Here is a 15719-nt window from a genome sequence, read left to right as displayed (position 1 = left end):
GCACCAATCCCTTTTCTACTGGAAGTGATTAATGACTGAATGTTTTTATGAAAGCACATGTGCCCTTTATTTCCAGGAATAGTTCCTTTGAAGAGCAAGGTAATTAATGATTTCTAACTGCTTAATGTAAGCAAGAAATAAACCAGTTTTGTGAGTTGCTGCAAAGAAGACAATCATACTTGATCTGCATATTACTTAATTAAACCAGGTCGTTCATGGAAAATAATTACCTTCAATTATGATACAAAGAATTTGTTGAAAACAAATGGGAAATTATTCTGCCTTTAGTGAAAAATTATATATCATTAGTGCTTCTTGAGGTTAAGCAAAGCTTTTAGCCGAGATGGTGGCTAAATGGGGAATACGTTATTTACTGTAATTGCTCGAAAATGCTGTGTGTGTGAACAACAGTTTTAGATTAATTTCCTGCTTTCTTTAAGCGTTGTCATTTATTAACATTAAAACACCCATGTGAAGGACCACATTTTGGTTGAAAGTCCTTGAGAGGCAGCATGGCACTGAGTCCAAAAAATCACGGCAGTCCCTGTCCTACCTGCTGAGTCAGAGGATCTCGGTGTAGCAGGCCCTGCAGTGATTGATTGAGTCCTGTTTGCATTTTAGTCCGCTGCTGGCGGGCCATCCCAGTGAAATTCCACCGAGTTAAAAGCCTATTAGATACGATCTCATTGACATTAGTATCTTTTTCAAGGAATAGGTTTTCTTTTTTTTTTTTAAGTTTTTATTTATTTCTTTTTAGAAAGGGAAAGAGAGGGAGAGAGGCATCAATGTGTGGTTGTCTCCTTTGGGCCCCCTGCTGGGGACCTGGCCCACAACCCAGGCATGTGCCCTGACTGGGAATCGAACCAGTGACCCTTTGGTTCCAAGGCCGTCACTCAACCACAGTAGCCGGGGCCCAGGGAATAGGTTTTTGAACTAAGGTACAAAGTGATTACCTGGCTTTATCTGCATAATGCTGGGGCTCGACCATTAAATCTTTTATTTCCATTACTAGGCAATTTCCAGAAAGAAAAGGATTCTAAAAGTTTTTGTCACTGTCCTTATCATACCAAGCTAAATCTGAACTGTTTTCTGTTTCCCTTCCTTTCCGCCCCCACAGTTTTAGATACTTTTAAGAAAGACAGTGGTTCTCATGTGTGTCTTTAAAGAACAGCCCAGCTTTGCAGTCAAGTCACTGCACTTCTCTTCTGCCTTGTAACTGGCTTGGAATCAGCAGACCTCATCCTGGCTTTGCCCTGGGTCAGGCCATCCTCTTACTAAATGTGAGAAGAACCCAGAGGAGGGGACCCTGGCGGCGCTAACATGTGCACTGAGCTCATTTTAATGGGATATTGAAATGCCGGCAGCTTGCCAGGTGCTTGGCCCATTTCCAGAAGCTTTTCTTTCCATAGTTTCCTCTTGTGTGCCTTGGTAGTACAGGCAGTACCTACCTGTAGACTTTCAATGTGATACCTGTTTAGCTACTTTCAGATATAAATTTTTATACTGTAATTTATAGTCGTGTTTTTCTGGGGGGGGAAAAACCTTCTGTTTTTTTCACCATTTCTCCAGGACTCTGGATCGATTTGGAAATGTCCTACAATGGGTCCTTTCTGATGACTCTTGAGACCAAAATGAATTTGACCAAACTAGGTAAAGAGCCTCTTGTTGAAGCCCTGAAGGTTGGAGAAATTGGCAAAGAAGGGTAAGGGGCTATATGAATTTACTAACCCGACCCTGGGGAACCACCCTCTCCCTCCAGCCTTTGAGAAGCAGGTTTGCTGTGTGGTAGTCCTGGATGCGGATTGAGCTTCCCTGTAAGGGCTTCTGGACCACTGAGGGTTTCGGGGGATGGTTCCCTGCTTTCACTCCCTGCAGACTGTGAGTCCCACCTCTGCTCAGCACCTTTTGGCCTTAGTGCTGCCGGTGGGACACACAGTGTCCATTTCCCAGAAAGCATCACTGACTCAGACCAGCAGGGCAGGCTTGTCTGAGCAACAAAACGCTCTCTGAAGAAAACCCTCACTCAGAAAGTACCTCCTTCAACTTTGCAGCCACAAACAGCCATATGTGGGTAAGGCTCAGGTCTCCAGGGGGTTGCTCTGCTTTAATCACAAATATTTATGATCAGCGATTGACTTTATAGCCAAGAGGGTGCTCCTAAAGTGTTCTGAGATGCATTTTCCCTAAATAATACAGTATCGATTCGTTTAGTAAATGCCTCTCTTTGTAGAAGATCCTGCATCTAATGCCCGAAGTTTGTCTGGTTTGGTAGATACTCCAAATTTTGAGCTAATTAATAAAGCTTGATTATTTTTCCCTTAAATGCCTAGACTGGATAAGCTGGAAACTTTACATCCCCACACATCTTTAAAATGACCGACATCTTTAAAATTATAAAAATTTAAATTATATAATTTAAAATTATATATAAATTATATAATTGTTTTTACCAAAATAAAAATGCTGCTTGGAGTCTGCTTCTCAGACCGTTAGCCCCTGTGCAGATGTAACAGTGTGAAGACAGGCAAATGCCACAGGGAGCTGCCTCTCAGAGTCTAAATATAAGATGCAGACTCTTAAATTTTTGCTTAGTTATGACACTGACCTGATACTTCTATTTATATTGTGCTAAGAGCACATGGGAGGAGCTGGGTCATACGTTTAAGAATGTTCTTTTACTTAGATTATTCTGACTTATCCAGGTTACTTATGAAATGTTACTGTTTTAATAATTGGAAAATTTCACCTGCTGTATGCTATCTAACCTGTATCTGTGCTATTTCCCTTTTATTTTTCTATTTGTTAAAATGTGTTTGGATTCGGCAATCTGTGGATTGTATTTTCTGGTGAGTGGTATTTATCAACTCTCCATGTAGCATTTCATACCCTGTTGGTGCTGAGTCTTGTTTGGGCCTGCGTGACGGCACTGGGAAGTTTGTCCTTTCATCATGCTCCTGGACGCAAAGGCTCAGTTTGTAGAACTGAGAGGACTGAGGTCGGGAGTAGTGAGGAGCTTTCCTGGCAGGGCAAGTCATGCAGACGTCCTTGACTTGAATTGCAGGGGCATCAGTCCTGCGGTCAGACGCTACTTCGTCCCTGCACCCCCGCCCATCACCATGCACACCCGGGCAGCGTCAGTCCAGCCCAGACAGGAGTTGCAGAACCAGCTGCTTGGAAAGTGAAGCACGTCAGGCAGGAGCAGTCTTGAATGTGAGGCCTAACTAAATGGGAGCATGGCAGGCAGACATCTGTCAGCACTGGTACAAGGAGCCCTTTCTGGAAATAGCCTGCGTGGCACAGAGCCAGCGGGACTCCGTTGGAAGGGGGTGGAGTCCCTGCCACTTAGGTGTTTCATGTTAACTATTATTCATCCGGCTCTCTTGGCATAATTTCAGGTTTACAAACTCTTGTTGATCAGACAGTGGACATGTTTCAGAGCAAACAGTCTTCTCTAGACTGTGTGGGAAAAATCCTCTGCTTTTAGAATATGATAGTATCATTTAATTTGTAATATATTTCTAAAGTACCACTTTTTCCCAGTAGAGTCTGGTATAAAGTATTTTGCTCCTTCCTGTGAAGGTGTTAAGTTGTATGTTGACATGCAGTTGGCTTTCATTTAATTTTAAAAGCAAGGAAAAACACAATCCTAAAGCACTTTACTCGGGAGAAAGCGGCCTGGGCACATGAGCCCTTAACACTCTTGCATAAGGATCCCTTTGGGAATCAGCACTCTGGATCCTTCTCCCAGAAATGCCCACACGTGTACCATTTGGCTCACAATTTCTGGGAACGTTGAGAGCCTCTGACAGCCCCTCCATAGCTAAGAACCGAATCCCAGAGGTGATTCTAGATTCCACGTCACTTCCGCAGTCCTGAGCACATGGAATCACCCCGAGGCTGCATGCTGGAGGGGAGGCAGGGTCAGTGTGCACTTCATGTGCACTTAAGCCCGTGATCTTTGGCACAGACGTCTTCCTTAATGTTAAAGCTCCCGAAGAGCAGAATGTCTGAAGAGCTGGCCAGCAGCAGCCCTCCTCCTCCAGGTCCTCCTGGTAGCCCAGGGCTGCCGGTCGGGGCCTCCCTTTCAGGTGAAGGCTGGCTGCCCTGCTGTCCTGCTCTGGCAGGATCTCTGCTTTGTCTCCCTGCTTTTGTCAGCCCCCCACCCCTTCCCCCAGGTGTGCAAATGATTGTGCCCTGGGGAGTCTGAGGACATGCCGCAACCTGTGAGAAGTCTTGTTTACTGGTAGGAAGTTGGTTCACACCTTCACATTATTACCCTGAGGGCGATGGCGAGAAACTGAAATCTGTGTGGCTTTATTCTAGTGAAGTCCTTTTCCCTTTGCAATGCGTATACACTTTATATTTGCAGACATTTTTCCTTTAGTCTTTTTATTTCCCAAATAGTCTTCTTGTTGCATATTTAAGTTAACATACCTTTGAGGCATTGTACTCAGTAGAATTCAGGTAGTGGGCTGAGCAGTTTTAAATTCAGGAATTGCCTCACGAGTCCAAAGTGAGCTGTCAGGGACACGTTCTGTGTTGGCTGCTCCTAAATGCAAGGTGGCCTTAGGGTGGGGCATTTCCTGTAAGGCACATGGCCTGTCTGTGTCCTACCATTGCAGCCTGGGCTGGGTGTGCAAGTCCACGTCTGGAGGCCCCCTGCCCTCCATGTTGGGTCACTTATCCACAGTGTACCTGAGCCACCTGGCGTTTTGGGAGCCGGTGCTTGCTGTCTGCGCTGTGACTACATTTGGCTCTGTGGGTGTACGCCCCTGTGTGTCTGTGGCAGATGTATGAGACAGATTTCTCTTAAAATGAATGCATGCTACGAGTGTGGTTCCCACAAGGCAGTCACCTTCCTGGCCTGTTTAACTATGCATCCTTCACTTACAGCATTTTGGAGCTGCTTTAAAAGAGTTGCCTCTGGACTCTATGACATTCTTTTAACTATCCTGAGTGACAGGATAGTTACTGCCAGCTTTGTAGATGGATCGGATGTTTGAGAAATTGCTTAGAAGACGTTCAGAACTGATGCCAATGATGAGACCAAGAAATTGAATGTTTGGTCTGAGACAGTGTCAGTCATAGAATAAATTCACTTTTTCATATGTGTCTGGCTCCGGACACATTTCCAAAAAGATTTTAGCAGAGGCAGCAAAACTGTAGTAAGCCTTTTAAGGTGACTGTTTGCAAGGATATCACACTCATCAGGAATTCTAAGGAGTGCTTTTACAAATAAGGCTTTATTAGCTATAGCACATCTTATATAAATAAGGATGTGTGGAGTGTGTCTTTCCCATGCTACATCATAAGGTTGAGATCATAAAATGCATGTTATAAAACTGAATATCAGCTAAACAGTTACATTTAATTTAGTAAGTGTCGAGTGCCTCCTGCAAAGAGTAGAGGTAACTTTTGGTCAAAATCAGAATTTTGCATCATGCGATCTGCTTTAACTGTTATAGCACTGTCTAAATTATTAACTTCCAGCCACAAAATTTGCCCTGCTCTCTGCCCTGCGGAGGATCAATTTGGAAACCTGAGAGCTCACTGCAGTGCTCAGCCTTTGGCGTCTTCTGCCCTGGGTCTGGAGGCTGCCAAATGACAAATGCCCGTGGGGACAGGAATGGGCGGCAGCTCACCAGGTTTCACTGTGGTCGTAGATCTTGAGGCAGTTTTTCGAACTGGTAGATGGGAAACAGGACACACATGCGTTAGTTAGTTGGCAGCAGCAGGTAGGAGCCAGGGAGCCCAGTCATTACTGGTAGCGAAGTAAGATACATTTCTGAGATGGTTGTGTTATCCTTGGGATTCACGTCCCTGACTGTCCTCATCTCATGACCCGATTTAGGCTTGCTTGGAAACCATATTTTGCTAGGTACATGTAAAATGAAAGAAGTTCTAGTGAGGGCTGTCTCACCATGGAAAGCTCTGAAGTCTCTTTGTGACCAGCAAACACACATACGCATTTCCAGGACCAGCTGGGCCCCTGATGGAAGAGGAAGAAAAAGTCAGGGGCTGCTGCTGTTTCTGTGGCCAGGGACAGGAGGCTTTTGTGTCAGCAGAAGGAGTTTCCTTTTAACGCTAGCCTCAAGCCTGTTGGCTGAAGCAGCAGACTCTCATGTTTCAGAGCTAGTGTTGAGGATCCGGGTGTTCTGCCAGGCTGGACACTCGTGGGGTCCTCTTACAGCCAGGCTCCTGTTTCAGGGGCGGAGATTTCAGTCCTGCCCACCCAGTGCTGGGGCCCCTGCATGTGTGCTCTGCCCTTAGGTGCCCTTGGCCCCTGTTGGCTAAGAGATGACTGCCCCAGTAGGCTGCTTCTGGTGGCCCAGGGACAACATCAGAGGAAAACCCCAAAGGATTGCACCTCCAGGGAGATAGGACCTAAGTTCTACTGCCTTGCCCTGTGCCGGTAATTTTGTCCTTGTGAAAAATACAAGGCCCAGCCCTCTGCTTAGTGGCCATGTTTAATAGTGTTTAATAGTGCGATTGTATTCAGAGACTATGCTGTCTCCTGTTCCTTTTGTCCTGGTCACTTCTCTGAGCCTCAGAGCTGGGCCATGCCTGTCTACCTCCCTGAAGCAGAGCCATCACCCAGGCAGGGAGCTGCCTTCTGTGGGGCTAAAGCTCAGCCAAGAAGCCCCCAGTGACCCTTGGTGGGGAATGTTGGTCCCTCACTGCTCCTTAGTGATCCAGCAACCCCCATGTCTCTAGAAATGGACTCTCCAACCTGGAAAGATTAATGAGGGACATTGCTCTCCAATAAGGCTTTTTATTATTTTGAGGTTTTTCTTTAATGGTTTTTAAATTTGTGCTTCTCCAGGACAGTTCCTGGGTGCTCATGTCAGTTGCTTTCTATAGTCCCTTGAAATTTGTACCCTGTAGTCAGCTTTTTCTGTGACCTTCAGCTGGGCCAGGTGTGGAATAAGACAAACGTAGTTTCACTAGGAAGGAGTGTTGAGTCTGAACTAATTTGGAGCTAACAAAACCAGAGAGCATCTTTTTTTTTTTTTTAACTCAGCCAGTCAGGGGATTTGCCTGAACATCCCTGTCATTGGTGAGGAGTGGTCCCATCTCCAACATAAGCTGTCACCTCACCACTGCAACCATCGTTCTTTCCATTCACCTCCCCACTTGGCTGTTGCTGCACTGTTGGTGAACTCACTGCGTTTTGTGTCGACTGCACCAGACTCCCACCACCTGCCCTGACGCATGCGCTAAAGAGCTCTTCAGACCCAAGTCATCCGTGTTTTCCCAGGGGACTTGGTGCTGAAGCGTCTCCCGGGTAACCAGTCCAATCCGAGGACTCTTGGATTGGGCCTGTTCTTTTGGGGGTGGGTTGGGAGAATGACGACTTGTGTGGGGGTGGAGGTGGGGGTGGAGGAGCTGGAGCGCCTGTGTTCTCTATTGAAGCAGAGCCTGAGTGATGATGGGTAGGCTGCTGTGGTGACTCTGCCCCGTTCAGTTGCAGGCCCAGGGCGTACTGTTTGGCCGACAGTGATGAGGAGTCCTCCAGTGCTGGCTCCTCCGAGGAAGACGATGCGCCTGAGCCCAGCACAGGAGACAAACCGCTTCTCCCAGGGACGGAAGGGTGAGTGGATCTGACTTCCAGGGTCTCCAGCAGTCAGGGCAGCAAGTTGGGAGTGAGCTATTTTCCCTCCTTACTCTGTGATCTTCCTTCCTCCTTCACACTGAGCGAATGGTTTTTGCATTAGTAACCCAAAGTCAGTGATTTGACTAAATTATAGACCTTGAAGCAAAAAGACGAGTACAGTTTTCCTCGCTTAAGAGGGGGTTCCAACCAAAATGGCTTTCTTGAACTCTCAGAGTAAATAGTAGATTTGAATGGCGTGCTTATCACAAGGAGCACAAATTAACACAACACCGCCCCCTGGTGCTCAGTGGAGAGCATTACTCCTCTTCAGTTGGGTCATGATTCTGTTAAGCTGCTAGTTCCTTTATACAAAGCTCAGACATGCAGGTACTTTCTTTGGTGAATTTTGAAACAGTGGATCACTTAGCTGATCTTTTTCGATCATGCAGTTTGTTTCCGGGGCTCTCTTTGCCTGTTACTTGGACCTTGGAATGACCAAAGTGCTTAAACAGTCTCTATCTGCATATCTTTTATTTAAAGATTATAAAGCAGCCAGAAGCATCTGTAAGAAAATATCAGTCTATTCACTTTTGAAGTCCTACAGAAGATGAAGAGAAGTCTGGCAGTTGAGGAGGTGGTTCTAAAGTTTGTGTATATTATTTAAAATCTAGCCACTTGACCTTCTTAGGGATGATTGCTTTTCCCTGTACACATGTACATGCCATTCCTGACACTTTAGAGCTGAGGGATATTTTAAAAAGCAAATATCCTCTCTTCTTAAGGCAGTTTTGTAGTAGTTATTACCAGATACTAAGGCTGTCTTTCTCGGCCTGCTAGTGTGTTAGCTTGAAATAGCATTTCCCTTTAGAAGTTCCTAAACCCTTTAAAAAGTAGTTGCCATTCAAAGTCCGTATGATGTCACCTAGAGTGCAGTCAGCAAAAAAATTATTTTGTGCCCCTGTCAATGCAGTGTGGTGTCTTGGTGCCATGTAGAAATGGTGAGGGTTCCCCTGGAGGACACTGGGTTTATATTCAGTTCTTGAGTGCTGTAAACATGAGATGTTGTCTCTGTTTGCCTTGGGAGGACTTTGGCCCCCCACCCCCCATGGTCGAGACTCAGCTCTGTGATGTTACACCCTGTCTAAAGTAATAGTTTTCAACTGAGGATTATTTTGCACCCCCAGGGGACATAATAGCAATGTCTGATAACATTTGTTATTGCCGTGACTGGGGGGACTGTGCCAATGACCAGGGATGCTGCTGAACATCTTACAAGGCGCAGGACAGTCCCCCAGCAGAGAATCACCCAGTTCAAATGTCATGGTGCTGTGGCTGAGAAACTGGCCTCAATCAAGATGAATGAAGAACTGCAAAGTGTTTGTTTGTGAAGGAAAGTTTATATTAACACCCATTTATGTCCCTCATTTACAGGTATGTTGGAGGTCATCGAACAAGTAAGATTATGAGGTTTGTTGATAAGATCACCAAGTCAAAATATTTCCAAAAAGCAACAGAGACAGAGTTCATCAAAAAGAAGATTGAAGAAGTTTCCAACACACCCCTGCTGCTAACCGTAGAAGTACAAGAATGTAGAGGAACCTTGGCGGTCAACATTCCACCTCCCCCAACTGACCGAATATGGTACGAAGTGGGGCCCCAGGGACGGCTGTGATTTCCCTTGTTGCGTGACCATAAAGATCCCAGCCTCCTTACCCTTGACATTATGGAAAGTACCTTCCCCTGGGCAGAAGTACTTTCAGACACTTTTCATGGAACCTTAATGTTAGTTGGAAATCCAATTCTCCTTTCTTCTGTGAATGGTTGATTTACATGTAAAGATTCATCTTCACATGTTAGGAAGAGTTAGGGTCAATAGGTGACGTCGGTGGGATGAGCTGTTTCTATTCTTGATCTTCCTCTCTGGAGCATACTCTTGCCGCCAGTAAGAACAGCTGCCATTTGTAGGGCTCTGATTGTCTGCCTGGCCTGGTCTATCCTCACAGCATCCTGCAAGATAGCGGCTGTTGTTATCCCCCCTTTCCAGACAGGGGTCACGTGTTCTGCAGAGTGCTGGGCGGTTAGGGAAGACTTCCCGGGGTCAGGCCTCGATGTTCAGGAGACAGGAGCATGTGCACTTGGTAACTGTGGCAGGAGGTCTGTACGAGGAGTTGTGACTGAATGAACTTGTGGTTCTCAGCCCACCTGCATACCACAGGTACACCGGGATTTGTTAAAGATCAGGATGTGCCCCGCCCAGTGGCCAGGGTTCAGGGGCTGAGGTACTGGTCAGGATTGAGAATCACTGAAATAAATTATTCATAGGTTCAGTAGAAGAGAATCACCATCTGAATCTCAATTTTAAGTGGACACGGCAGGTCCTGTAGTATGTACATAAGTATATTCAGGACTGTGTAAACTGCACTCGTGTGAAAAAGATAGCTCTGTGCTTTTGTAGAGTGAAACCAGCCTGCTAGTAGGGCGCATCCTCGGTGTTCAGAAGGGGCTGAGGCAAGGATTCAAAGAGGATTTTCAAGTTGACTAATTATTTGGTGACATTTCCCTGTCTGAACCTTAAAATACCACTTTATATTTTTTTAAGTAATATTTCATGGGGGGGTAGCCTGTAATCTTACCAACCAAAAATAACCGGTTAACCCATGGACACCGACAGTGGTGTGGGGATTACCTGAGAGAGTGGGGGGAACACAAGGGGGGAAACTGTGTTGGCTGTAATAGCGTAAATAATAAGATAACTAACACCTTTCTGTACAGTCTTCCAAATCTAATTTAAAATGTCTTTAAATACTACGAGTTGTTAACATGTCTTTCCCTTCTAAGCTATATCGGTTATAAATGCTACTGCTAAGTGGGAGATAAAGGTGAAGGCCTCTAGGATAGTGCCACCCGGTGCGTGCTCAAGTGCTGAGCCATTTTCTAATGATCCACAAAGAGAAGTGCAGATATTGAGGGTGTTAATAAGTCTTTATAGCAATTGGATGTCTTTATTGTATTTTTTAAAATATTGGCCCATGACAGATGGAAGGTTTTAGTTTGATAGCACACAGTAGCGTCTGGATACTTCACCAACATTTCTGAGCACTCCATGGAGAAGCCACAGTAGGCGTGGTGTGGAGTGAAAAAGCAGGTCGTAGACTGTTCTCTGTTTACATGTGCATATTACATAGTGTAGGGGAAACTGACCACTTCTCTCTCAGTGGTCCCATCTTGGGACTGAGATTCATAGAGAGGCACTGTCTTTCATTTTCTACTTTATACACTCACACATCTTGGGATTTGTAACATATACAATGTGTTTCCAGAAAAAGTCCAACCATTGTTAAGGAGAACGGTTTGCACGACATTGATGGAACCAGGCCACCAAGGGGAGTGGACTGGAATGCACATGAACAATGGCCACTTCACTGTACTACTCAGTGCTGGCAGTAGATGCTGCTGAGTGAGCATGTATACTGTGTGGCTGTCACATTCAAAATGAGTAGAGCAATGAATCTCCTTTGCATTAAGCTCAGATATTCCTCTTCAGAAACTATTCAGATGATTCAAAAGGCCGCAGCTATGGGCAACTGGTGACTGGCAGCTTCATCATGACAATGCACCTGCTCATGTATCACGTCTGGTGCAGAGTTTTTCAAAACATCAAATCACCCAGGTGACTCAGCCCCCCTACAGCCCAGATTTGGCACCTGTGACTCCTGGCTTTTCCCAAAACTAAAATCACCTTTTAAAGGGAAGAGATTTCAGGACTTCCGCCAAGATGGAGGCGTAGGTGGAAACACCTTGCGTCCGCACATAACCAAATCTAAAAACAACAAAGTTTTAACAACAATAAATGCAATCAAACCATACAGAAAACTGACAATACGGAGTCCGAAAACAACAAAATGCTCAGCTAAACCGGTAAGAGGGGTGAAGCCAGCAGTGGAGCAAATTGGCCAAAAAGATCCCTGACTGGGGTGGTGCACAGGCAGCCGAAGGCGCAGATCCCAGGTGCGGGCTGTGGGCTAGCTACGGGCAGACATAGGGAAGGGGCGCGGCTGGCTGTCTGCGGTGGGTCGAGCATTTGTGTGCAGATAAACCAGTGAAGAGGCAAGACCGCTCGTAGCAGGGCAGCGAGCTCGCACATTTCCACTCGGATAAACAGGCCGGGGTGAGTGGTGGGACGGACTGGGCCAGTGGAGAGGACCGCCATTGCTCCATCTCTGACCCCGCCCCCACATACAGTGTCACAAAACAGCTACCTGGGTGGCCCCGCCCTGGTAAACAACTAAGGCTTCACTCTTTGTCTGTAATAGGCACAAACAGATAAAAACATGGCTCAAGAACAACTCAGAGCCCCAGAGCCGATAAATCTAAGCGATGAAGAGATAGCCAGACTTTCAGATGCACAGTTCAAAACATTGGTGATCAGGATCCTCACAGAACTGGTTGATTTTAGTCACAAATTAGAGGAACATATGAAGGCTAAACTAATTGAAATGAATGGTAAGGCACAGGAAACCAATAGTAATGGAAAGGAAACTGGGACTCAAATCAAGGGAGTAGACCAGAAGGAAGGAAAAAATGACCAAACAGAAAAGAATGAAGAAACAAGAATTCGAAAAAATGAGGAGAGGCTTAGGAACCTCCAGGACATCTTTAAACGTTCCAATATTCAAATTATAGGGGTACCAGAAGGGGAAGAGGAACAGTCACGAGTGGAAACCTTATTTGAACAAATAATAAAAGAGAACTTCCCCAATCTGGCAAAGGAAATAGACTCCCAGGAAATCCAGGAAGCTCAGAGTCCCAAAGAAGTTGGACCCAAGAAGGAACACACCAAGGCACATCATCATTACATTAGCCAAGATTAAAATGAAGGAGAGAATCCTAGAAGCAGCAAGAGCTAAGGGGACAGTCACCTACAAAGGAGTTCCCATCAGACTATCAGTGGATTTCTCAAAAGAGACCTTACAGGCAAGAAGGGGCTGGAAAGAGGTATTCCAAGTCATGAAATCCAAAGACCTACAACCAAGATTGCTCTATCCAGCAAAGCTTTCATTTAGAATGGAAGGACAGATAAAGTGCTTCTCAGGTAAGATCAAATTCAAGGACTTCATCATCACCAAGCCCTTATTATGTGAAATGTTAAAGGAACTTACCTAAGAAAAAGAAGATAAAAAAGATGAACAGTGAAAGGACAGCAAACTCACAGTTATTAAGAACCACACCTAAAACAAAAGCAAACTAAGAGGACAGCTAGATCAGGAGCAGAACCATAGAAATGAAGAGCACATGGAGGGTTAGCAACAGGGGAGTGGGAGGAGGAGAAGGGGGGAGAAGGTTCAGAAAATAAGTAGCATAGACAGTAGATAGAAAATAGATAGGGGGGAGGGTAAGAATAGTATGGGAAATACAGAATCTAAAGCACTTGAGACACGTGTTCATGAACTAAAGGGGGGGAATAGTGGGAGAGTGGTATGTAGGGTGCAAGGGAACGGAGGGGGGGAAGTAGAACAAATGTAATGGCATAATCGGTTTAAAAAAAAGGGAAGAGATTTCAGACCGTTGATGAGACTCAGGAAAATATGACAGGGCAGCTGATGGCGATTAGGAGACCTGTGTGAGGTCCCAAGGTACCTACTTTGAAACGGACTGAGGTGTCATTGTCCTATATACAGTGTTTCTTATATCTTCTTCAATAAATGTCTCTATTTTTCATATTAGATGGCTGGATACCTTCTGGACAGACCTTGTATATACTACTTTTAGAAAAACAGAAACCAAAAAGGTTGTTGCCATTTTAGGGAAACAAACCCCAGGTCACTGACTTTTCCTCTGAGGCTTCCTGGCTTCCCTGGTTTGTCAGAACTGCTCTCAGACCATCACAGCGCTCCACGCCGCCCAGGGACACAGGGAGTTCACGGTTCATTCTTGCGTGCTGTGTTATTTTTAGAGGCAATTATCAGAATAAGATTAAGTGGTGATAAAGGCGTGTGTAAATGAGGAATGTTTGTTGTTGGTACTTAGCTGCTTCCTTTCTTTGCTTCTAAATGTGGTTATTCCTTGTCTTCTCTCTTTTTTAAAGGTACGGTTTCCGGAAACCACCATATGTAGAGCTGAAAGCTCGGCCAAAACTTGGAGAGAGAGAGGTGACTTTAGTTCATGTGACAGACTGGATAGAGAAGAAACTGGAGCAGGAGTTTCAGGTAAACCTGCAGTGTCATCTGGTGTTTCACGCTGGGGCTGAAAGCTCCAGGCAGCGAACAGAGGCTCTGCTTCGTGTGCGTCAGAGGCCTCCTCTGAGGACCCTCATCCCAGGAAAGTACACATATGATCAGACAGCTCTAAAATTTCAGATACGGTTCCAAAAACTCATCCACAGCGCCCTATTAAGCAGTCTTCAAAAAGGAACCAGACCTGGCTGGTGTGGTTCAGTGGATTGAGCGCGGGCCTGCGGACCAAAGTATCGCGGTTCGATTCACCATCAGGGCACATGCCTGGGTTGCAGGCCAGTTCCCAGCAGGGGACGCATGAGAAGCAACCACCTATTGATGTTTCTCTCCCTCTCTCCTTCCCTTACCCTCTAAAGATAAATAATAAATAAAATCTTTATTTAAAAAAAAAAAGGAACCTGAAAGGAGGGGTCAGAGAGCAAAATGACTCTCTTGCACCAGTGCGCCTGGTGAAGGGTAAGCTCTCTGACTCCGTGGGCCCTGCAGGTGGCTGGCTAGTATTGCCCACCAGTGGTCAGCGGAGCTGCTCCTGCCCTAGGTATTACCCACCTTGCTCACCTTGTTCAGTTCCCATGGAAACCCTTCTGTGTTCAGCTGTCCCAACCCTGAGAACCTAAAAATGCACCAGGCCTGCCCCTGCCCTGTGGATCTAGGGCAGACCTGGAGTTTACTAAGCCAGAGCTCATTCTCCAAGTCTGTCGTCTGCATTTGGCCACCAAAGGTTAATAGCAATGTAGCTGAAGCCTGGGATGAGCTATTCTTTTTCAAACAAATTTTAATCAGATATTTGAGGCACATTTATATTCCAAGATTTTATGGATTAGCAATTCATTTACTTGATACTGAATTTCACCTTTACAAGACCCATGTAGTTTTGCAGTGGTATGTTTTGAGTTACTGCCTTCAACACTGTATTTTTATTTTAAAGCTATAAATATAACTGGAAACCAATTTCTGGAAAGCTTTGTATCACCAAACAGGAAAGTGCTTTTTTTTTTTCCTTGCCCCCATTTTAAAAACTTTTCTTGCCCTGGCTGGTGTGGCTTAGTGGCTTGAGTGCCAGCCTGCCAACCAAAGGTTTGCTGGTTCGATTCCCAGTCAGGGCCCAGGTTTAGGTTGTGGGTCAGGTCCTCAGTAAGGGGCATGAGAGACAACCACACATAGATGTTTCTGTCTTTCTCCCTCTCTTCCCCTCTGTCTAAAAATAAGTAAAATCTTAAAACAAAAAAACCTTTTTCTATCGTCCTAGACTCTGCATTAGGAATTTCAGTGGGTCATCTTTTAGGGCAGTTGAGGTACAAAGAGGTAAAGGACAAGGGGGCAGCTTGGTGCCTGGTCTTTTTGAGGCAAATTGGGAAGTTGAAGGTGAACTGCTGCAGTCTCCCATAGCCACCTGTTTCGGTTCGTTTACACTTTTGGAAGAGAGCATTACTGAAGGTTGAATGCATTGGCCAAATTCACTAATATCAAACTAATATCAAACTAGTTCATGAACAGGCAAAGCACCTTACTATCAGTCACTGATTATCCTTTGGCTATTCACTCTAGTAGGATTTTTTTATCTGGTTCTGGTTTTTAAAAAATGTAGTTTGTTGCTAGATTTAAGTGAATAAATCCCATGAACTATGGCTTCTGGATATAATAATTTAGAAATGTTATGAGCAGCTTAAGCCAATTCTCTTAAAATAACGTTGAATCTGTTTGTCAGTTTATGGATAATTTTATTATGTGCACATGAAATGAAAGGTGGTTTTTGCCTTCAGGGCTGACTTTTTCGGGTTCTTGTGTTCACACACTGATGTGATTGCTCAGTTCTTTCTAAATATGGTAGAATTACCTTGGTATGGGTAGGGTGTTGTTTCACCTGTATTTTAAAAACTTGTCTAAAGCCT

At 45.1% G+C, this 15719-nt stretch overlaps 1 protein-coding gene across 7 annotated transcripts in view; it reads left to right on the top strand.

Annotated features, from left to right (window-relative positions):
* TEX2 (testis expressed 2) overlaps nt 1-15719 on the top strand; it is a 96716-nt gene that overhangs the window by 79328 nt on the left and 1669 nt on the right. For 5 of the 7 annotated variants that reach the window (XM_037127954.2, XM_053655325.1, XM_053655334.1 and 2 more), the window contains 4 exons: nt 1570-1702; nt 7466-7591; nt 9026-9235; nt 13680-13800. In XM_037127954.2, coding sequence (XP_036983849.2) covers nt 1570-1702; nt 7466-7591; nt 9026-9235; nt 13680-13800 — 590 coding nt within the window. Of the gene's footprint in view, nt 1-1569; nt 1703-7465; nt 7592-9025; nt 9236-13679; nt 13801-15719 lie in introns of those variants that run through there. The other 2 variants (XM_053655335.1, XM_037127957.2) reach the window with 2 other exon arrangements.

Source organism: Artibeus jamaicensis, unplaced genomic scaffold, assembly GCF_021234435.1.
Source record: "Artibeus jamaicensis isolate MK-2021 breed Jamaican fruit bat unplaced genomic scaffold, CSHL_Jam_final contig_1998, whole genome shotgun sequence".
Taxonomy (NCBI): domain Eukaryota; kingdom Metazoa; phylum Chordata; class Mammalia; order Chiroptera; family Phyllostomidae; genus Artibeus; species Artibeus jamaicensis.
This window is presented reverse-complemented; position numbering and strand designations above follow the sequence as displayed.